We start from the raw sequence: 24,990 nt of genomic DNA on the forward strand, positions 1-24,990 counted from the left end.
TTCCCTTCAACGAAGCACTTACGGACGTCTTACTTGGGGACCTGGTCCAAACCCAGCTCAGGGGCTCCTGTGAATAGGACAATTGCCTGCCGCCATCGGCCTGTGCTGAATAACCCAAGTTTCCTTACCCAACACCCTATGCCTGAGAGCCTTGTCATCTAGGCTTCTTCATCCTCTGGTGCATTCCTTACCGCTCCCCCGGACAGGGAATCAAAAAGACTGGACAACTTAGAGAAGAAGATGTTTTCTTCTGCCAGTCTAGCCCTGCGGTCCGGGAACACCTCATGCCTTTTGCGCCGCTATACCCATACTCTCTGGGATATGGGAAGTGCTGCCCCAAGTTACGGAAGCGGCCCAAAAACATTCTCTCCCAAGCCATGACAGATGGGAGAGACGCAGCCAAGTTCATTATCCTTTGTGGACTGGATACAACTGACTCATCAGACATCAACGGTGGCACTGAGACGCCATACCTGGTTGAGGACGTCTGGATTTTTGGGGGATGTCCAGCCATCTTTGATGGACATGCCCCTTGATGGCACCCATCTCTTCGGTGACAGGGCGGACTCAACTTTCGAGTGCTTTAAGGATTCCCGGGCTACTGCTCAGTCCCTTGGCCAAACAGCTGCTCCTCACCCCTCTCGCTCCTTTCGTGGCTACGGAAAGGGCACCCAACCATGTCCATTTCCACCAGACCACCGACCAGCGCATGCTGTGCAGCCCCTACGTGGACGCAGGATCCACCGTGCTTGTGGATCAGGGAGTCTGCGGGCCTCCCAGTCCACCCCACCCCCTCCTCTGCCTCAAAACATCCGGTACCAGTTGGCAGCAGAATTCGCCATCATCTGCCCCACTGGGAAATCCATTACCATGGACAGGTGGGTTCTACAGATCATCCAAAGGGGCTCCTCCCTCCCCTTCGAGACTTCTCCTCCAGCCATGCCACCATCATTCGATCACCTGTCGGAAGGTCATTTAGCACTTCTCAGCGAGGAATTGAAGGCTCTCCTGGCCAAGGGAGCCATAGAGGGGGTCACTGCGCCAGAAGTAGGTTGTGGTTGCTATTCCTGCTACTGTCTGGTGCCCAAAAATGACAAGGGTCTTAGCCCTATCCTGAACCTCCGGTCCCTCAATCTCTTCCTCAAGACGAAGTTCAAGATGTTAACCCTGGCTCAGGTCCTTTCTGCCCTGGAGACTGGATGGTTGCATTGGACCTGCCGGCGGACAGACATTACCTATGATTCGTGGTAGGTCACGAGCACTTTCAGTTCACCGTGCTCCCCTTTGGCCTTACCAGTGCCTTACCCGGTGTTCACGAAAGTGATGGTAGTGGTTGCAGCTTATCTGCGCAAGTTAGGGGTACCATCTTCCCCTATCTCAACGACTGGCTGTCGAAGGCGGACACACTCAAAGTAGTCTCCCACCTCCAGAATATGGCAAACCTCCTCCATTTGCCGGGGTTCACTATCAACGTGCCAAAGTCACACCTGATTCCCTTTCAGGCACTCCCTTTCATTGGAGCTGTTCAGACTGGGTCAATGGCAGATGTCTCTCCCTTCCCCAGCCAGATCTCACAGTATTGACAAATACATCACTCCTGGGATGGGGCGGCCACATGGGAGAGGTGGAGATCAGAGGCCTCTGGTCTCCGGCAGAGTCCGGGTTCCACATCAACCTTTTGGAGCTCTGGGCAATCCAACTTGCATTGAAAGCATTCCTTCCCTTTCTCAAAGGGAAAATGGCGCAGGTGTTCACTGACAACACCACTGCCATGTGGTATTGGAACAAGCAGGGCGGAGTGGGTCCTGGACCCTTTGTCAAGAGACTCTTTGCTTCTGGACATGGCTGGAATGCCAGGGCATTTCCCTGGCGTTTCAACATCTGGCTGGATCTCTGAACACCAGAGCAGACGAACTCAGCCATCGATGGGAAGTCGATCACAAATGGCGTCTCAATCTGGATGTGGCGCAAGGTCCCTTTCAGCAGTGGGGAGAGCCTTGGTTAGATCTGTTCGCCTCCGCAGAGAACGTGCAATGTCCGCTGTTTTGTGTTCAGAGTTTCCAAGGCGGCACTTGCTCGGCAACGCTTTTCATCGCAAATGGAACTCAGGCCTCCTGTATGCCTTCCCGCCAATACCACTTCTGCCCAGAGTTCTGAAGAAGATCAAGCAAGACCTGGCCCAAGTAATCTTGGTAGCTCTGGACTGGGCACGAAGAGCCTGGTATCCCGAGCTCTTGAGCATGGCCATTGATCCTCTGATCAGACTGCCCCTCCGGGAGGATCTTCTGTTGCAGCAGCCGGGGACAGCTATCCACCCAAATTTGTCCAGTCTCTGCCTCCTTGCTTGGAGATTGAGCAGCGACAGGTGACGACTTTTGACCTTCCACCTGAAGTGTGTAATGTCATCTTGGCAGCCAGGCGTCCCTCCACCAAAATGGTATACACCTGTCGTTGGAAGAAATTTTTGGCATGCTGTATCAACAAATCTGTTTATCCCCATCTATGCACCTCTCTCAAGGGTTCTCCTCTTTATTCTCTCTCTTGCCCAGCAGGGCTCTACTTAGGGCACCCTCAAGAGAGATGTCTGCGCCATCTCTGCCTTCTTAAGGCTACCAGACCAACCTTCTCTTTTCAAATCTCCCCTTGCTGGGAGGTTTCTTAAAGGCTTCACTCATATGTTTCCTCCTGTCCAGTTTATCATGCATCATTGGGATTTGAACTTGGTCCTCACATACCTCATGTGCACCCCTTTCGAGCCACTCCACAACTGTCCTTTACGGCTCTTAACCCTTAAAACAGCTGGCTTGATTGCCATCACCTCTGCTCGCATGTGAGCTTCAGGCTCTTTCTTTGAAGCCCCCATTCCTAGCATTGCATCCTGACAAAGTGGTGCTTAGTACCAGGGCTTCCTTTCTTCCCAGAGTGGTAATGCCTTTTCACGTAGGCCAATCTATCACCTTGCTTACTTTTTACACAACCCCACATCCCTCTCATGAGGAGGAGAGACTCCACTGTCTGGATCCAGAAAAAGCTTTGGCGTTCTGTCTAGATCATACCAAAGATTTCCAGGTGGACGATCAACTCTTTGTGAGATATGTGGGTGTGAAGAAAGGGAAGGCGGTGCAGAAGGACCATCTCATGATGGGTAGTCCTCTGTATCCAGATGTGCTACGCTGGGGCGAAAAAGCAACCCCCTGAGGGTTTGCTCGCTCATTCTACCAAAGCAACTGCTGCTACCATGGCATTAGTACGCGGAGTTACAGTCCTGGATATCTGTCAGGCCGCAACGTGGGCGTCATTACATACGTTCACCAAGCAGCACTACTGCCTGGACAGTCAGGTCTGCAGGGATGGCTTTTTTGGCCGTTTGGTCCTGTTGGATTTTTTGGTGTGATATTAGTTTGCAGTCAACCTCCGGGGATGGTATTGCTCAGGTATCTATTCAAAGGTAAGGAATCTGCAACTAGAAGTCTCTATCAGATCTACAAGTTACTTACCTTTGGTAATGATATATCTGGTAGAGACATATTCTGGTTGCAGATTCCTTACCGACCCGCCCATCCTCTCCGCACTGCAAACTGATTTCTAGGGACAAGTACTTCTCTCTAAGGGCATTGATTTTGGCGTACCATTCTCAGTGTTCTTCATGGCTCCGCTCTACTGGCGCGGAAAGTCGTGAAAAGAAACTGACGTCAGCGCGCTGGGGTGGCGCCTAATATACGGCCGCGACGTCATCACGGCAACCACTATGCCAACAACGCCTCTGGAGTGGACCGACACCACCTAACGGCACGCAGGAATACTGCTTGGAGAAAAATTCTCCAGATCCAGTCTGACGTTGGGGAAATTCAAAGGTAAGGAATCTGCAACTACAATGTCTTTACCAGATGAATCGTTACCAAAGGTAAGTAACTTGTACATCATTGTCAGTTATTTTCCAGAAGCCAAAATATTGCTTTTTCTCCCCATATACTCTCCCCATTATCAAAGTGTTACATTTGTGCGCTTAATCCTCTTTCTTACTAACCATTAAAATTTGGCTTCTCTATTATACGACATGGACATTTTGTTTTATTCAGATGGAGTTGTCACTGTCAGGATAGGGATCAAGCTTTTTGTCTGGTTTCCAATGCAACTTTGACTGAACTGCACTGGGTTCCTGCTAACCAGGTCCCTAGTGTCCATTCCCTAAACCAAGACACCTGGTCACTTGATTCCCAAGTGATGAGGCCCTTCAGCCCCCTGTAAGTCCCTAGTAAATGGTCCCCCTGGAACCTAGGGCATGGGCCCCTCAGAGCTGCATCCCAACTTATGCCACTCAGCACCAACCTTATGCAGACTGCCATTGCAGGCTGTGTGACAAGGTGCTTCCGAAATTTAAAACACAACATGCCTGTGTGCCATGTCCCCTAAACACTGCATGCAATATATGAAAGTCGCCCCTCTAGCAGGCCTTACAGGCCTAAAGCAGGGTGCATTATATTGCATGTAAGGGCATAGTAAGTGACCAGTGAAGTCACTTTAAATGCATGTGCTGGCCACTGGTCACTACGAGTTTCCCAGCTACATGGTTGCTTCTCTGAATATAGGGATGTTTGGTATCAAACATCTCAGATTGATAAACACCCACTGTTACCAGTGAGGGATTTATTAATAACTGTACCCAGAAGGCATCTTAGTGGTGTCCCCTGAAAACCTACCAGCTACTAATGGATTGACTGACTGATCCTGACCAGTTCAGTCACCATAAACTTGTTTCGGGCCCCATGAGGTGAGAGCAAGTGCTCTTGAGGGCCAGAGACAAAAGCCTGCACTGTGCTGGGATGTTATCACCTCATCCAGGCAGGATTAACATTCCAAGGTGGGGAGCTTCAAACGCCTAGCCACCTTTCGAATGCGACATAAGTCTCTCCAGGTGGTGGCGATGACCGACCCCACTATCCTGACCCCACTTTTGACAGTAGGACAGGCGGGAAAATTAGGCAGATTAGGAGCTGTGCCCACTTCATGTCAGTCCAACCCCTAAGGTGGATGTGCTGAAGTGGACACTACTTTTTAAATTCCTCCATCTTGTTTGGAAGGAATTGGACCGTTAGGGTAATGCCTACTTCCCTGCCAAAGTCGTCATAGAAATGGTGTGGTCACCCTAAAGGTGGGCAGCCCATTGATTACTGCCTGACACTCCACGCCACTCCCCTAAATTCAGTATTAAGGTGGCACTTATGAACCTTAGAACTCCGATCCTGACTATGAAGCAAAGTACAAAGAATAGTCGCACCTGAAAAAGAGGAAAAGAAGAAGCAGCTGACTTGGATCTAGCCCCTCTGGCCTACCTGCTGACCTCAAAGGACTCAAAAAAAGACTTGTCTTGCAGCTGAGCCTCCAAGAAACCCAGAAGGACTTCCTGCCTTCTACAAAGACCCAGGCTCCCGTGAACAATGGAACTGCTCTGTAACAAGGTTTCAAGAAAGTACTCTGCAACCCCAGGACCAGCCAGGACCCAACACGATCTCTGCACCTGGAGTCCACGACCCAAGGTGAAGCAAGCCATCGGGGCCAGCCCAGTTCCCCAGCTGTCTAGAATCTGAGTCCACTCATGTTTCACCCCTCTTGGACTACTCCAAGTTGCCTGTAGCCTCTGCACGTGGGCCCACTCTCCCACGGCCTTGTGGTGAGAGAAAACCCGACAACTCCAGCAACCACTGCACCCGTCGCTCCTGACCCCGTCTGAGGTGGGTCACTGGTGCCAACGACATCCCCCCGGCTCCCCTGAGCTGAGTCTGGTTTCACCCCTTCTGGGCTCCCTGATGACACCTGCAGCCTCAACATGCAGGATTCCCTGACTGCGAGTGCTCCCGGACCAAGAAACCTGACAGCAAAGGACACCCCTGCATCTGTCGCCCCTGGGACCCAGAGAAAAGGACCAAAGATGCACCTACGTACCTGAGTACCTCAAGTCTACTACCTACCAGCTTGTTGTCCATGTCTGGCTTCCTAGCCAGAGCCTGCAGCCTCTGTCACAAGGTCCAACTCCATAGAGAACCATTGTGTGCCCGATACCCTGCCAACTCCACCCGGCAGCCCTAGTGCCGCCCGGTGTGACCTCTTGGTGTGGTTCTGATCAGTGCCCCAGTACTTACCTTTGCTTCCTGAGATTGGCCTCATAAGTCGTTGTTAACCCTGTGTTTGCTGAACATTGTTTTCCTCCATTGGATAGCATTGCGAGAAGTCTGAAAATTGTATTGTCTATTTTTGAAACTGCAAAATATTTATGCTTAAAAGTCTACTTACCCGATTACGAAGTTCTTAGGTTTGAAACATTCAAAAATAATTCTATTTGTAGGAAAATGGCTCCTTGTTGCAGTTACCCCCCACTTTTTGCCTGATATTGATGCTGACGTGACTGAGAGTGTGCTGGGACCCTGTTCACCCGGCCCCAGCGTTCTTTCACAAAAAATGTACCATTGTTTCCACAATTGGCACACCCCTGGCACACAGATAATTCCCTTGTGAAAGGTACCAGTGGTACCAAGGGCCCTGTGACCAGGGAATGTCCCTAAGGGCTGCGGCATGTGTTGTGCCACCCTAAGGGACCCCTCACCCAACACATGCACACTGCCTTTGCAGATTTTGTGTGTTGGTGGGGAGAAAAAAGGCAGTCAACATGGCATCCCCCTCAGGATGCCATGCACACAAAATACTGCCTGTGGCATAGGTAATTCACCCCTCTAGTGGGCCTTAAAGCCCTAAGGCAGGGTGCGCTATCCACAGGTGAGGGCATAACTGCATGAGCAATATGCCTCTACAGTGTCTAAGCCAATTCTTAGACATTGTAAGTACAGTGTGGCCGTATTAAGTATATGGTCTGGGAGTTTGTCAAAACAAAATCCACAGTTCCATCATGGCTACACTGAACACTGGGAAGTTTGGTATCAGACGTCTCAGAATAATAAACCCACACTGATGCCAGTGTTGGATTTATTAAAAAATGCACACAGAGGGCATCTTAGAGATGCCCCCTGTATTTTACCCACTCCTTCAGTGCAAGACTGACTGGTCTGTGCCCGCCTGCCACTGAGAGACAAGTTTCAGACCCCATGGGGTGCGAACCTTTGTGCTCTCTGGGGGCCAGAGACAAAGCCTGCACTGGGTGGAGGTGCTTCACACCTCCTCCCTGCAGGAACTGTAACACCTAGCAGTGAGCCTCAAAGGCGCAGGCTTTGTGTTACAATGTACCAGGGCACTCCAGCTAGTGCAGGTGCCCAGCCCCCGTACAAAGCCCCACTTTTGGTGTCAAGTCCAGAGGGATAATGAGAAAAACAAGGAGGAATCACCCATCCAGCTAGGTCCACCCCTAAGGTGACCAGAGCTGAAGTGACCCCCTCCTTGCGAAATCCTCCATCTTGCTTTGGAGGATTAGGACCAGTAGGGATAGGGATGTGCTATCCTTTCCAGAGGGAGTGAGCACAAGGAGGGTGTAGCCACCCTCAAGGACAGTAGCCATTGGCTACTGCCCTGTGACCCTAACACACCCCTGAGTTCAGTATTTAGGGACGACCCTGAACCCAAGCTTTTAGTTTCCTGATTACCCTACAAAGAGAAGAGCGAAGACAACTGCTTTGACCCCAGCCCTACCGGCCTGTCTCCTTCTTCAGAGAACCTGCACCAGCGACGCATCCTGCGGGCCCAGAGACCTCTGCCCACTCAGAGGACTGCCCTGCAACTACAAAGGATCAAGAACTCCTGTGGACAGCAGACCTGTCCAGCCAAAGAAAGAAGAAACCATCTCACCTTACTCCAGAAGCGTGAGTCCCCACCACTCTGCACCCAACGCCACTGGCCTGGGTCTAGAGAAACCAACGACCTAGGGAGGATCCCCAGGCGACTCCAACGACCTGTCCACCCTGGGCTGACCTCTGCACCCCCACGACGACACCTGCAGATGGAATCCTGAGGACCCCCCCTGACCGTGACTGCCTGGGATAAAGATATCTGACGCCTGGAGAAGCACTACACCTGCAGCCCCCAGGCCCGTGAGAAACCGACCACCAGTGCAGCAACAACCAGCAGGGGGTCCTCACCCTTGCTAGTCAGTGGCTGGCCCGAGAAGCCCCCCTGTGCCCTGTCTGCGTGACCCCCTGGTCCCTCCATTGAAACCTATTGAACACCCGACACCCTGTTTGCCCACTGCACCCGGCCGCCCCGTGCTGCTGAGGGTGTGTTTTGTATGCCGACATTGGTCCCTCCTAGTGCTCTACTAAACCCCCATGGTCTGCCCTCCGAGGACGTGGGTACTTACCCCCCAGTAGACCGGAACCAGAGCACTCCCTGTCTCCATAGGCGCTCATGTTATTTTAGCTCCTCTTTGACCTCTGTAGGAAGCTGGCTCTGTATATACTATACCAAAATGAGGTATAGTGTGCACAGCGTCCAGTGGATCTCCAGAGGCTTAACAGAAGCTAAAGTAGATAATTCTAATGCTCTTTTAGTGGTAGTGAGGTTGAGCAGTTAGGCTTATCAGAGGGTAGTGCAAAACATTAGTTGTACACGCAGTCAAGAAATGAGGCACACACTCAATGACTAACTCGATGTCAATGTTTTTATACAACAAAAATATATTTTGTTACTTTATTCTAGAGCCAAAAGATCTTTGTTGCAGGTAAGTACAGTTGTAAGTTGGTATCAAGCATATGTATTAAATGTACTTTGCTTAGGTTTTGTAGATAAAACAGTTTACAAGTAAGTAACACTTCAATTACAAAAATGGACACTGTGCAATTTCTCATAGGAACCAATGCAGTGTTAGGGGAGGAAAAGTGTTAACAGTTAAGTACTCGATTTACAATCCCAGTCTTCGGGGGTTAGAATGTCCACAGATCAAATTTCAAGTAGACCCCAAAAGTGCACCAGCAGCAACACATGGCCGGCCAGGTGCAGAGGTCAAAGTTGGTGTCAGGTTTTTAGTGGAGTCCTATGAGGACTGGGTGCACTTAGAAAAGAACTGCTTACAGGTAAGTACCTATGACTTTAGGGCACAGACCTGGGGTGTCAGCAGTGGGGGGCGGGACCCACAGGTCAGCACCAAACACACACCCTCAGTGGCACATGGTGCATACACAGCATCAGGCACCCAGAGCTTTTCAATGGAGGAACCCTGGGGATCACAAGGTTGTTGCACGCTGGGTTCACAGAGTCAGTTGTTAAAAGACAAATGGTGGATAAAGAGGAGAGGTGCTGGCTGGACGTTGCTGGATTGTCAGTCTGCTTACCCTAGGCCAGGGCAGTGCCGGTGCAGGGGTACCTTTGGGTGTCAGGAGTCTTCATCGGATCCGGTCAGGAGGGTCGTCTGGATTTAGGCTGCAGGCATCATCGTGTTGGCCAGGAGGGGTCAACCCAAGGTGGACTCTAGATCGAAGGGACGTTCTCTGGACCAGTGGGCCACCTGGACACAGGATGTGGGCGTCGGGTGCAGAGTGGACAGGGCTTGTAGATCTGGGGCAGTTATGGAGTTCTTTTGGAGAGTTTCTTCTGGCAGAGCTGCTGTCCTCGTGAGTTCTTGGTCCTCTGCTGAACAGGCAGTCCTCCAGGGGATTGTGGAGGTTGCTAGTCCTGCAGGATGTCCCCTTTTTGTAGCAGGAGTCTTGAAACTGCAGACAGGCTACTAGGGCTGGAGCCCAGTCAGTTGTCGTCTGAAGTCTTCACTACTGGGGTCAGCTCTTCAGTCCTTCTTATTCCTCCAGGTTGCCAGGAATCTGAAGAGCAAGGTTCTGGGGTGCCCCTAAATAATAGATTTAGAGGTGTTACAGGGGTCAGAGGGCAGTAGCCAATGGCTACTGTCCCTGAGGGTGGCTACAACCTTTCTGTGCCACTCCCTTTGTGGAGGGGGGCACATTCCTATCCCTATTGGTCCCTCTTCTCCAAAATAAGATGGAGGATTCTGCAAAGAGGGGGTCACTTCAGCTCTGGACACCTTAGGGGTAGTGCCTGCTGCAGTGGTCACTCCTCCTTGTTTGTCCTAATTTCCCATCGGACCTGCAGTCAAAAGTGGGGCTTGGGGGGCATCTTCATTAGCTGGAGTGCGCTGGGGCATTGTAACAGGAGGTTTGAGCCTCACGTCAAGTGTTACAGTTTCTGCTGGGGGGAGGTATGAAGCACCTCCAGCTAGAGTAGGCGTTGTTCCTGACTCCAGAGAGCACAAATGCTTTCACCCCATGTGGATCAGAAACTTGTCTCTTAGTGGCAGGCTGGCACAAACCAGTCTGCCCTACACTAGCATGTTGGGTAAAATACAGGGGACATCTCTAAGATGCCCTATGTGTGCATTTTACAATAAATCAAACACTGGCATCAGTGTGGGTTTATTGTGCTGAGACGTTTCATACCAAACTTCCCAGTCTTCAGTGAAGCCATCATGGAGCTGTGGGGTTCATAATGATAAACTCCCATCCCTTGTACTTATGATGGCCCCACACTGCACTTATGGTGTCTAAGAATGGACTTAGACACTGTAGGATATTGTTCATGCAGCTATGCCCTCACCTGTGGTATAATGCACCCTGCCTTATGGCTGGAAGGCCTGCTAGAGGGGTGACTTACCTATGCCACAGGCAGTGTTTGTGGGCATGGCATCGTGGGGGGATGCCATGTTGACTTTACCTTTTTCTTTTTGCAATGTGCATGTGTTTAGTGAGGGGTCCCTTAGGGTGGCACAATACATGCTGCAGCCCTCAGGGAACCTCCCTGGCCACAGAACCTGTGGTACCACTGGTGCATCTTACAAGGGACTTTGCTGTGTGCCAGGGGTGTCCCAACTGTAGAAACAATGGTACGGTTCATGGAAAGAACACTGCTGCTGGGCAAACGTAGTCAAGTTAGCGTCAATATCAGGCAAAAAGTGTGTGTGGGGGGGTAACCATGCCAAAAGGGGCACTTTCCTTCAGCCCCCATATCGGCCAAGCAGCCGTTCACCACTCTGCTGGAACTGTCATTGGTTCCTCACAAGAAGCTTCACCTCAACCTGTACCTTCTTACTCAGAACCACGGTGAAATGAGGCACCCAAATCCCAACAAATTAAAGCTTGCGATATGGCTCCTGAAGTCATGCCTTCAACTACTTTACGAATGCATGGATATTCTTAAAGAGTCATGTCAACCCACTACTAGAGCATGTTATGGGGCAAAATGGAAAAGTTTTGTCTGCTTAAGTCTATCCAAACAATAGCACCCTTTCCCAAGTCTCAGTGCAGGGTATTCTTTTATACTTTCTTCATTTGCAGAAAGCAAACAGCGTACACTTCCATATGATTACATCTAGCAGGTATAGCTGCTTACCTTCAGAATGGACAACATTCTTCTTTTTTCAAAATCCCAGTCATTAAATCTTTTATGGAAGTACTTAAGAGTGATTCCGCCAAAGGTACCTTGGGTACCTTCTTGGAACCTTAACATTCTGATCACTAGACTCATGGGTCCACCATTTGAACGTCTACACTCGCGTCCTTTCAATATCTGTTATGGAAAGTGGCATTCTTGGTTGCTATCACTTTCCTTAGACGTGTATGTGAGCTCCAGGCCTTAACCCTGCAAGAACCCTTTTTCCAAAAACACAAGGATAAAGTAGTTCTTTACACCAATCCAAATTTGTTTTACTAAAAGTGGTATCTCAATTTCATCTTAATCAAACTATTGAGTTGCTAGTCTTTTATTCTGTTGCTGAATAAGCCCGCCACAGATTACGTTTAAAGAGAGCACTTAGGTTCTACATTGATAGAACTAAAACATTTAGAAAAACTTAACAGCTTTTTGTTGCCTTTTCTCCTACACATGAAGGTAATCCTATTACTAAATCCAGCATAGCAAGGTGTATTGTTAAATGCATCTAAGCTTCCTATGCTAAAGCAAAAATGACATTACTGGTTCCTTCTAAAGCACACTCCACTCACAGAAAAGGAGCAACTATGGCCTTTTTAGGTAGGATTCCCATAACTGTTATATGTAAGGCAGCTACCTCGTTTACCCCACACATCTTCACTAAACATTATTGTGTGAATGTCTTAGCACAGCAGCAGGCTAACGTAGGTCAAGCAATGCTGCGTGCACTATTCCAGACCACTGCAATACCCACAGGTTAGCCATTGCTTTGGAGAGGCACTACTTTACAGTCTATGCAGAGCACGTGTCTACAGCCACACGTTTCATCAAACAGAAAATGTTACTTACCCAGTAAGCATCTGTTTGGGGCATGTAGTACTGTAGATTCACATGCCCCCACCTGCCTCTCTGGACACCTGTGGCTGTTGCAGTTTTTTTTTTTCCTTTACACAATCTTTTAATGCATTCATTTGCATGGTCATCTCATTTTGGTACGCTAATACTACACTACATTCTCACCCACCTGCGGGAAAACAATCCAACAATGGAGTTGATGCCCATGTGCATTACCAGCAAGGGAAGTAGGCACTACAACTCGTGGCTCGAAAGACTTTTCTAAGAAAAACAACTTGCAACCTTCCGGACCCAACACTAGATGGTAGAAGTATGCAGAGCATGTGAATCTACAGCACCTCATGCCACACACAGTTCCTTATTGGATAAGTAACAGTTTCCTTGTTTGTTACACCAGCATCAAAAAACTTCATGATTTTGCTACAATTCCATGTCTACAAGTCCTTGTAGATATGAGTTTGCCTCAAACTATATGGGTGTATGAATGTAAAAACACCCATACACCTCCCATGGAGTGCTCCCTTGAAGCAAAGCAACAGAAGACAGCAAACTGCACTGCATTGCATTACTTTTGGTTACAAACCAAAGCAAATCACAATGTGTGTTGGTTTATAATTACCCAACTGAATTTTGCATTAAGTCTGCCTTAAAGAAGTAACACAAAGCTGATATAAAATCATTCTAAATCTGCCATCAGTGATGCCATTTGAGATGTCAGGAGTGGTGTCATTGAAAATGTAATGAGTGGTGTAATATTTGAGGTCATAAGGAGTGCAGGGTGGGGACATAATTTATAGTTAGCTTGCTGAATTATAACTGACAAATGTCAGTGTTTTCTTTTTTAAAGAGTTAGTTGTAAACTAATTTCAACTATATCTGTCCTCCAAATTAATTTTTATCCATAAATTTGAAACTTGTTTTGTGGCATGTTAATGTGACTCGTACTTCTTGAGCAGTGCAAAAAAAGTGTAACACACACCCACACCTGGGGAAAACAGAAATCTCTGGTAGAGTGTGTGTCCCAGTGCATTCTGGCCTTTAGAGTGACCTAGGGATAACCGATGCCTGCATCCAAAATAAATATTTTGAGAAAAAAATGCACTTTTCCAGATTTGGCTTTTCAAGGCAGGAGTTTGCACAGAGCTGAAACTGCAGCCAGAGAAGTGCTAGCCGGAGGGTAAAAGTAAATGACATTTTCCTTTTGTAACCTGTTTTAATTCTTCTGATTGCGTTTTACAGTCAAAGAACCCTTGCCAGGTAAAGGTAATAGCTAACTATGTTATTTGTATTCACATGACGGGGAGGTGGGTGAATACCCTTGTTTTAATATCAAAATTGACATATCTTGAAAAATACTGAGCCGCTAACATAATGTGTACAAATTGAATTACTGCAGCAGGTTAGCCCTTTTCGGTGTTTCTGCACTTTATAAATTCTACTAGGATAGAATAGAGTACTGATCCTTTGTTTTTAATAAGCCTCATGCTATCAAGCAAATTAAGTTAAGGTTAGTGTGTTTGTGCAGTTGCAACTTGATAAAACAGAACTTTGTCTCTGATAGAAAGATTGACCCTGTACTGCTGTTTATTTTATTCTAGGTTATTGCTGATGCTCTGAACAGACTTACTCCCAACAAAGCTAATCTTCTCCTTCTGTCTCCTGAAAATGAGGGAATGTGTAATCTGAAGGAAAAGTGGTTTGGAACTCAGTATGACATAGAAGGTAAGCTCATCCCATACAATTAATGGGCATACCTATTTTACGCCAGAAAGTATACCTGCTTATGAATGGCATTTTTTTCATCTGAAAGCATTATTCTTGTTGAATCTTTAGGGCTTTTGCAACATGTTTCACATGTAAACTTTAACCTGCTTAAGACTGCCTTTTGATCTATTGGGTATAATATAATGTCCCAGATGTCTCTGAATCCATTTCCATTCTGAAACTTTCGCTCAGGAGCCAGACTATCAACATGGTGAGTGGCGATTATTTGGTTGGTGAAGGTACGCATTAAGGGCCAGTAGGGATAAATCTGATTGACGTGTGTTCTTTGTCTTCTCCAGTGGGGTTGAGCTCATTGGCTCTGGTGGAGGAAGAGAAAATGGTGAGCAGATATGTAGGGGAGGTGGGAAAGTCCTATTATCTGATTTATACCTTTTCTTGAAGATCATGGTTTTCAGCTTACTTCTGAATCTCATGTCTCCATTGATTTCAGTTCCTTTTCACCATGTAGCTTACTTCTTGGATTTCGTCAGAGTTTTAAGATAGATTGGCTCATCTTTAGGCCCCATTTCGGAATAGTTAAGCTTTTTCCTAGAAAGCATAAGACAACCTGCACAGGTTCTTGGAAGTCAATTCTGTGCTCTGCTGGTAACCACTGTATGGCTTTCAGTGCGAGTGAAGCATAACCTAGGTTTTTGAGACAGTGACACCACGTTGTGCCTTTGTTCAGTATTCTCTACAGCTTCAATACCTACTTCGTATGGACTTCCAGTTGATGGTAGTACAGTGCTTTAACCAAGCAAGATTGTTGGTCTGACTGGAATAATGGGAGAATTGCTTTACATAGGTTTAGCTTGTAGTTTGCGCTGTTCGTCTCAGGGTTGACAGTGAAGAGAAGTAAGCTCCGAAACTCAGGATTTTAAGGTTAGTTAATATTGGTGAAGGTATAGGAAGAAATTGCCTAGACAGTGAGTTCAAGGAATGGCAGTTGGGTATTTGAAGTATTTTGAACCACGTAGGCATTCATTGTGGATTCTTTTGAGCATAGAACACTGCTTCCTCAGGGGAAAATATCTGCTGTAAGTATGCTGTAATGTTGGATTTATTCTCCACAAGTTTACTTCATCTCTGTACATTCGAAAGAGAATTTGATGATCTATGACCTGTGCCAGAAGTTGCATGTATGCCATAACAATCCAGAGAGAGGGAACACATTGCTAAAAAACTTAATCTTAATGTGTTGCCTGTTAAAACTAATGGCTTCATTCAGTGAGGTCAGCCATCTTTTGGTGATAACTATTCATTAACGCTGTCGTAATGACAGTATTTAGTGATTCACTGTGTGTTGTATAATGTAATTTCTGACAGAGTTAAGGCAGTTGTCTTCTGTGTTGGGTCTGAAATGTAATGAATTGCCTCTCTTTCGAGGACCGAGCATAGAAAAGGCGGGTTCATGGTCATCGGAGATTAGATGGATTCTTGGGGTCAGAACACAATCTGCATTCTTCTGCATATATATTTTTATTATAACGCATAGAGAGGCATCCAGGACAATTCTAATCTAAAAATCCTTATAATGAAAATGTTTTGAAAGGTTATGCTTCTTCAGCAAATTATTAATCTTTTGAAGTAATATGTTGCCTGGAAATATATTCATAGTTACCAGGGGTCATTCAGTTGCTCTAGTTTGAGTTTGTCTCTTGGGAAGCAGTGCTGACTGATTTGGAAGATATTTTCTTGGACACCCATGCCAACATTCCACATTTTCTGTATTAAAGACATCACCCTACAGAAAACTCATTGTTTTTTTTAGAATATGTCTCTGAAAACCTGGCCGTAATCCCAATGAAGAATTTATGAAACACTTGTTTAGTGAATGGCCTATACAGGCATCATGTTGCATCGGCCCTGGGTCGGACTTTGTGGCCTGTTCTGTAAGTCTTTCCCTGAGGCCCAAGAAAGTTGGTAATGGAGTGGGTAAGGCTTTGTCCCCATTTTATTAATGTGGCATGCATAGGTGTTCTCTGTCTTTCCCAGGAAAGGCACTTGTTTGAATCTGTAACAAAATTATCTTAATTTTAAAACAGTTTTTCGAAAAAGAAGCACCTATCATCTACTACAGAGCAGCTCAGTGTTTCACTGTTGAAAGCCTAGGAGGAATAGTTGCAACACTGTTATTCATGTACATTTTACTCTGCCTTTTTCAAATGCAGCCAGAAGATTTTGGCCATGTGGTGCTGAATATTGCCATTATATAAATATAAACGGGGTTCTAAGCCAAATGCATAAGAGTCATAAATATCAAATAAAAGTTTTTAAAAGAAACTCCAGCATGAATTAACTCATAAAATAGTAGCAGGCCAATTTTTTTAGCACAATATTTCCTTGCCATCAAACCTATTAAGGACACGGAGGCGAGGATTATACTGTTCCATAAGAAACATCACATAACATCTTTAAAAAGTACCTTTCCCATAAACACCGGGAAAGTAGAGCAAAAAATGGATGCAACAGCTAGTCATAGTTTAGTCCACACTAATAGAGTCCTCTGTCCGTATTAATTTCCTCTTTTTTTTCGTACGACAAATAAACAGTTAACCAAGTTTTCTACTCTTGTTTAGAGGAATCGTTGTCTGGAAGAAAAAACTGTGCATAAGGAAGGTTTCTACCAATACCAAAGAACCACATAGCATATCCATCACAGTATCATGAATCATAAACATAAGAAGTATAAGAAACAATGACTATAACATCCATAACTTGTACAACATGACCAGAGGTTACCTACTCTAAATGATTAATTCCATTTTAAACAGAATAAGCATTGGGAGGGAAAATATTGGTCTCTGATAAGTGGGAAGGAATAATCCTCACCTCTGTGTTCTTAATACATTGAAAACCTTCCTTTACAGTAGCTAGGAAATGGTGTATTCTACGTCAGACCTGTAGGCAAAGATTATGCTAGTCCTAAGCTTACTCGCCACCAAAGAAGCCATTTCCTTTGTCAGCTCAAAATAGAAGGTTTTAAAGGTGGAGTCAGAAGACAGTCCGCATCAGTGATGATATCCTCCAATGTGGGCACCTAGCCCGAATGCTTTAGATGCCATAGCACCTCTCGAATGTGCTCCAAACATACCAGTATCGATCCCTGCCTCTTGCATCACTCACCTGACCAACAGGCCATGGTCGAGGAAGAAACTGCCTTGAAAGGTTTCCGAATGGAAATCATCAGTTGACGTTCGCCTGGAGGTCACAACTCCTCTGTCATTACCTCATAGGCCTTAAAACATCTTGTTAGACATAGCTTGAAGTTGTCTGGAAAAGCAGGATAATACATTTCTCTACCGTTTGTCTTAGTGCATTTAGAGATATGGAATGTAACCCTGTTGGGGTTAAAACTCTACCTGCAATCCCCAGAGTCCTGCCTTCTGAAACTCTATGGCATGACACCAAGCAAAGGAGCGTGGCCAAGTTACCTTAACGCTTCTTCCGTGAGAGATACTTATTACACTGCCATGATAAGAAGAGATTGAGTACATGATTAACATCCCAAATGGAGGAGAATCAAGGCAACAGGCATACAGACAGGCGAATTCCCTGTAGTAACCTTCGCACTAGCAGATATTCTCCCACTGGGAGGTTATCAATAAGGTCATGTCCCGCTGAAATTGCCGAGCGGAATGAATTTACTGACCTGTAAGCCATCCCACTTGCTACCAGTTCTGCCAGAAAGTTTAGCACTGGGACAGTATCGGAGCCCATGGGATCCAAGTCCAGTTGCACACATCAATGTGACCACCTGTACCAAGCAGATTTATATCTGTATACTGTTAAGGAGACCCATGCTTGTGTGAGGAGATCCTGAGCTTGTTGTGAAAGGCCTGGGAATGCCATTGTCTGCGGTAATCAGCCATGCCATTAAGCGGACAGAGTGGTCCAGCACCATGTTGAGGAGATTCCTAGACAGATCCTTCAGGAGTGTCTTGTCGGGTAAAAGGGTAGAAGGACTGGAAAATCCCAAGAAAAATCCATCAGAACTGGAGACCATACTTGAAATCTCCAAAGGACAGTTACCAGGGTCACTCCTTGTCTCCTGAAGTGCGACATTAGCTGGGTGATCAATGAAAACAGGAAAAATGCATATCCCTGCTCCATGGGCCAATCTGGTAGGAATGCGCCCATCGCTAGTGCCATGGGGTCCGGGTCTCCAGCTGAAGAATTTGTCCAGCTTATAGTCCAGAGGGGACACGAACAGGTCCACCAAAACAAACCCACATGTTGGGCAAGTCCATTAAAACCTTGTGGTCAAGTTTCCACATGCTAGAATCCTAAAGGTGTGGTAAGGTGTTCTGCCGTCACAAGACCTTTTGCAAGAGACACTATTCCCAGAAGTCCCTGGCAAGATCTGACAAAGTTTTGGATTTCATTTCCGCTAGATGGTTGATGTAACGAACTGCAGAGATGCTGTCCACTTTCGGTAAGAGACAACTCTGGTCTCTGTCATTTCACCAACATTTGGCCGCAAAGGAACCCGCCAGTAGTTCCAGGAAACTGATTTTTAGGGACCTTCCTTGAGAAGACCAACTTCTTCCTGTGTACAGTTTGTCACAGTGGGTTCCCCAGCCTGTTCTGCTGCTGTTGACTCAATGATGATGTCTGGGATTGGAGCGGAAGATGGCTTTGCCGTTCCATGTGAGACAGCCTCCACTGCATTTCCTCTCGTGCATCTGGAGTTAGAGGCACTAGATCCTGGTAGGACAGACCGCAACGAAGATGGAAGGCTTTCCGACGTCGTAAGGCTGGATAGTGCAGTTGTCCTGGAAAAATCGCCTGTATTGAGGAGGAAAGGAGACCCAGTATCCGTGCCACCTGACGCAGCGAGGTTTTGTCCTTTGGTAGAGGTTTGCAGAGTACCGGGATAATCTTCGCCAATTTTCCGGAGGGCAGTCTGAGGAAGGTTGCCACAGAGTCTATGGCAATTATGAGGAAGGTCAGAGACTGCGTTGGTCCATCCAGAGATTTCTCTGCGTCACCACCATCTGCAAGTGTTCTGAAAGATGCCGAGGTCATTGTTCCATAAACAGAATATTGTCTAGATAGACGATCAGGTGGACTCCTCGAGGGTGTGTTCCATGACCGGTTTGAGCACCTTGCTGAAACACCAAGGGGCCGAGGACGAAAGGAGGGGAATTAAAATACCTGGCCCTTCCATTGTACCTGCATGAATTTGCAGTGGGGTGGGAAGATTGGAACCGAAAAGTATGAGTCCTTGCGATCAAGGTTCACCATCCAGTCTACCGGGCGTAACCGATCTCTCAGGAGGTGAATCCTCTCCATTTTGAAATGTCGATAGAGCAGTCAGACGTTGAACTCATTTAGGTAACCCTCCATCCCTCTTCTCCAGCAAAAAGAGATTGCTCAGGAAACCCTGAGGGTGCATGTGAGAGAGAGCAACGGCCTGCTTCGCCAACATCTGTGAGATCTCATCTATGAGAGGACTGAGAAAAAACTAGGAGTCGAGGGCAATGAGGCTGTGAATGGAGGCCATAGAATTCTATTTGAAGACCCTGTATGGTTTGAAGTACCCATGCGTCTGAGGTTATCCCTCACCAATTGTTTATGAACTAAGCCAACCTGCCCCAAACTGGCATATGAGATGGAAATTTTGGACTCACCATTAGCATGTCCTTGGGACTGCCCTCAGCAGGCACCTTTGGAACCAAGGGTACGGGAACCACCTTTAGAGGGATAGAATCCACCAAAGCGACAGTAGTCTTTTCATTGTGCCCACCTGCCTATGCTATTAGAGGAGGACTATGCTGCCGGGGGGTCAGCTGTATGCCCTTGACCAGGACCGACCCCCGATGAAAACCTTAGAAGTGAAAATGCTTAATGGAGGCCTGCGCTTTGTCCAGGGAGTTAAAGGTGGAAACAGATTTTCCCTAATTCCTTAATAAAATGGTCTCCAAAGAGACCCCCTAGAGCGACCACCCTCTGTTTCTTATGGAGTTAAGTCTCCCAACTTAGGGTCCACTTTAATCACAAAGAATGAAAAATGTCCTAGTGAACATGAAGGAAAGTTTCAATTCTGTTAAGAACAGAGAGGTGCGGTTTATGCTCTCTTCTTTCTTTTATTTTACTTGCCGTAGATTCAACAACAACAAAACTATCTTTTCCATCCACCCACGGGCAAGAACTACAAAAAATGTAACCAATCAGAGGCCACCAGTTTTCAGATAACAGCGCGTTCTTCCGCCATCTTCCTCTTTCTTGAGTGCAGCCTTAGATCCTCCCCTTCCTTCCCGTTATTTACCTTTGGTTCCCGTCTGACCCTATAAAATAAATCCAAATGACATAAATGAGACAAACTGCCCCCTGACTTCCTTAACAAAACCTAAGGAAGAAAAAAGAGAAAACAAGAACAATCCATAACGTGGTTATTAAATCCAGGCATTGATCATTTTTATATATCACCATCTCTAATGTTACACTACTTACGGAGACTCCCCTTGTAAGGAAAAAGATCTGGGTAGGGAAAAAAGGGGGATATGGAGAAAAAACTCCTCAGAAACCTGGGTGGGAATAATCCTCGCCTCCGTGTCCTTAATAGAATTGAAACTTTCCTTCATGTTAACTAGGAGATTTTTTCATTCTCCAGTATTGGATCTTTCATAGATTCACATGCTTGAATCATCCCCGTCGTTGAGGTGGGAGCCTCACGGTAAACTTAAATACATAAAGCAGTAAGTCAGTAAAAGTAAAACCAGTAGGCCCTAGTAGGCCTCATAGGGTATTTTACAGTCTATCCACTTTGTTTTGTGAAAAAGACCCAAACTTCAGTATCAACCAATCAGGATTCAGCCCCTCCCAAACACTCCCAACAGAGGCTGAATTCCCTCAGATTTTCTACCGCACGTCGTGTGAAGGGAGTCTCCCTGAGCTCTGCTCAGTTTTTTCCTTATTTCTGACTGAAGATTGTTGTTTCTCTCAGGAAACTAGCCACAGCTTCACTATGTCTGAAAAGACAAAGAAGGGTCTGTTCAGAGACTGTGACAATTGTGGGAAGAAGAGACTGCATGTTGATGACCCCCACAAGAAGTGTATCTACTGCCTCCATCCAGACCACAAGGTGAGAGACTGCAAAATCTGTCTCACCTTTAGTCAAAAAACCCTTAAAGACTGTGAGGGTAGACTTCTCTTATGGCTGCAAAAGCAAAAAGCCATGGAACATCCTTCCTCAGATGACAGCGAACCGTCATCACATACTTCTCGCCCTCATAAAAGAACAGGTGAGAGAAGTAGAGGGTCTGATGAACCACCTAGGAAGGTGCCCAAAAAGACAAAACAAGTCTCTACTGAAGCGAAAAAGGATGTTTCCCACTCAGACATTTAAACATTTGCCAATAAAAGGTTCATTCAGAACCTACGACGCCTTTGCACCGAAAAAGCACCTAAAAAAAGCCATCTCTGTCTCTGTCACCACAGAAAGAGCCAGAAAAACTATTTTCGGTGAAAAAACAACCGTCGACGACCACCCCGTCGACGACGGTGTCGACGGCAACAGCTACTACAGTATCGTCGACGTTCACAACACCGGTCGCACCGATGATTATGACGTCGTCGCCGTTATCATCGACGACGATAATTACGGCAAAAATTTTTAAGAAAGCTTCGTCGGCAACCACATTGTCGACAGCGGAGGCCTCCTGGGTTCACCAATCAACCAGGGCACTCCCATCTACGAAGCACCTCTCAATGAGGTTTAAAAAGGAACTGCCGACGACGGCACCTATAGAAGATACGTCGGCGAAACAACCGTCGTCTATAAAGGGCCCGTCGACGAAGGGGCCATCGATGAAGGATCCGTCGACAAAAGACCCGTTAGCAAAGACGCCGTCAATGTCTGAACCGTCGACGAGGGATCCGTCGACGAGGGATCCGTCGACGAGGGATCCGTCGACGAGGGAACCGTCGACGATTATATCGTCAACACAACTAACAGTGTACAAGCCATCCACCTACCTGGATACTTCGCCACACCATTCCTCATACCATAAGGACGACTCTACCAGATTCTTACCCCTTTCACTTATTGATATGGGTGACAAGGCATCCAATATTCTGCCAATGCATACCTCGCCAAGTAAAGTGTTGCCATATCCACCACAACATCTTTTTGAGGATGAGGACGATGATGCATACTCTCAAAACGATGGAATGTTTGGGGCAGCTAGTAGCCCGTCCCAACTCAATGTCAAATGCCAATTGTTTGATGAAGAGGAGGATCCGCATTACCAGCCTAGTTACGCCTCAACATCTTATCCACAGGCAGAACAACCATCGCCCCTCGCTATGCCTAGCACACTGGTAGCAGATCTACAGTATATGTTGAAGGACTACTATAAAAGGTTTCCACCATCAACTCAGTCCACGCCACCTAGACCTGAGAGCTACCAAACACCTCGTCAGACTCACACTTCTAATTCTTCGGAAACGCCACAGGCTAGTATACCGATAACTAGCCAAACTCAGGAAGCTTGCCCCTCATCAGACGACGAAAGGGAAGAGGGTGAGTTAAGAGATTCGGCGGCTAGTGAATGGGATGATTTTCTCGTCCCCACACCATCTCCACCGCCAGCAGGTCCAGTAGATTCTCCTCCAGAGGACATAGGAGGTTTCCATAATTTAATAGAGAGGTCGGCGAAACATTTTGGACTTGCAATTGTTTCTCATGAAACCGAATGTTTTTTGTACGACTTTAAAGAACCATCAAAGAGATCTGTAAGAGCCATACCCATTGTAGATTTCTTATGGCAGGAGGGTTTGAAGGCAATGAAAAACCCGGCAACAGTGCCTTCTCAAATGCCAAGACTAGAGAAGAAGTACAAGGCCCCAGATGATTCTCCGGCCTGTCTAGTCTCACAGCCGAAACCTGACTCTGTTATATCACAGGCGGCTCAGCGGCGTTCCGAAAACCCCTCCACACCTATTGCGTCTCCCCCAGACAAGGAAGGAAGGAAGGAAGGAGATTAGACAATATCGGCAAAAAATTCTCCTCTGTTGCTGCAGTCACAGTTAAGGCGGCTAACTCCCTCGCCATCCTGGGAAGGTACGATCGCCAGATGTGGGCAGACATGTCTGCCTTTTTAGATTTACTGCCAGAAGACGTCAAGGTGGAAGCAAAAAAGGTCTTGCAGGAGGGAGAAAGGGTCTCCGCGGAGATTATAGACAGCGCAATAGACATTTCTCTAACTGGCTTTAGACAATTAGCTGGCGCAGCAGTCCTGCGCAGACAAGGATGGCTTAAAGCTACTTCATTCAGACCAGAAGTCCAGAGTCGTGTTCTCGACATGCCTTTCGATGGAAAGAGTCTGTTTGGTAAACATGTCGACGACATGTTGCAGGCTATCAAGACGCATACCGATACGGCAAAATCCCTTGGTACCCTGCAATATAAAAAACAACCCTTTCGTGGAGCAAGGGGTAGAGGTAATTATTCCTTTTGAGGTGGATACCAACAATACAGATCACAATATCAGTCTTCCTCCACAGGATCGCGACATCAGTACCATCAGCAACAGCAGCATTATAGATTACCACCAACCGCAGCTTACAAACATCCAGCTAGAGGAAGAAGAGCTGCCCGAGGAAGAGATACAGGCAGAAAGCAATGACACGCCGATCATCTCAGCGCTTCCCCACCAACCAACATCGAGGGTCGGAGGTCACATCACTTCCTATTTCCCCATGTGGAAGACTATAACATCGGACAGATGGGTACTCGATGTAGTGCCCAGAGGTCATACTCTGGAATTCACACAAACACCACCAATTGTTCCTCCATCGGGCCCACCGCCTCCGAGGTTGAACCAACTCCTCAGGGAAATAAGAGTAATGTTGAGAAAAGGAGCAGTAGAACTAGTCCCTTTATCTCAAAAGAACAGAGGATTCTACTCCCGTTTTTTCCTTGTAAAGAAACCCTCAGGAGACTGGCGTCCCATCCTCGACTTGAGAGCGCTAAACAAGTTTCTAAAGAAACAGTCGTTCAGGATGGTAACACTGCAGGATGTCCTGCGTCTGTTAAATACCGGGGATCGGATGGCATCCCTAGACCTCCAGGATGCTTATTTTCATATCCCCATATATCGCAACCATCGCAAATTCCTAAGGTTCAGGGTGGGAAGTATGCACCTCCAATTCCGGGTTCTCCCATTCGGTCTCAAATCAGCCCCCAGAATCTTCACAAAAATGTTGGCTCCGGTAGCAGCACATCTCCGTCAGTCAGGTATCAAGGTCTTCCCTTACCTGGACGACTGGCTTATAAAGGCACCCTCAAAATCGCAAGTGACAAGTCATATCTCCTATTGCCTTCAATTGTTACACAGCCTGGGGTTTGTAATCAACTACCAGAAATCTCAGCTCCACCCCAAAAAGGTATTAAGTTTCTTGGGAGAAATTCTAGACACAGTCCGCAACAAAGCGTACCCATCTCACGAGAGGAAACAAAAATTTACCTCCTTGGCAGACAGCCTCTCCAGAAAAAGGTTTGTTTCAGTCCGCATCTACAAGTCATTGCTCGGGATGATATCATCATGCATTCCGCTAGTCCCAGATTGCAGGCTCCATATGCGACCCCTGCAAGAGCAATTAGACATACAATGGACCCAGGTCAACGATTCCTTCGAAGACCAGATCCGCATAACGCCTCTAATGAAGAACACCATGAGGTGGTGGGCGACTCTAACCAATTTGTCAAACGGACTTTCATTTCTTCTTCAAACACCAAGTTACATAGTAACAACGGATGCCTCTCTCGAAGGATGGGGGGCACACTGCCAGGATCTGCAAATCGGCGGAATCTGGAATGTGAAAGACACTCCGCTCCACATCAATTATCTAGAACTCAAGGCAGTACACTTAGCTCTAAAAGCTTTCTTGCCAAAAATACAAAATTCAACTGTCTTAATCAGGACAGACAACACAACCAGCATGTTTTATCTAAACAAGCAAGGAGGCACGAGATCCCTACAACTCTCGCAGCTA

General features: G+C 46.8%; 1 protein-coding gene across 1 annotated transcript in view; it reads left to right on the forward strand.

Annotated features, from left to right (window-relative positions):
- Positions 1-24,990, forward strand: part of NRDC (nardilysin convertase) — a 780,134-nt gene that overhangs the window by 356,881 nt on the left and 398,263 nt on the right. The window contains exon 16 of the mRNA XM_069232676.1: positions 13,824-13,947. Within this exon, the coding sequence (XP_069088777.1) occupies positions 13,824-13,947 (124 nt within the window). The remainder of the gene's footprint in view (positions 1-13,823; positions 13,948-24,990) is intronic.

Source organism: Pleurodeles waltl, chromosome 4_2 (assembly GCF_031143425.1).
Source record: "Pleurodeles waltl isolate 20211129_DDA chromosome 4_2, aPleWal1.hap1.20221129, whole genome shotgun sequence".
In the NCBI taxonomy this organism is placed as follows: Eukaryota; Metazoa; Chordata; class Amphibia; order Caudata; family Salamandridae; genus Pleurodeles; species Pleurodeles waltl.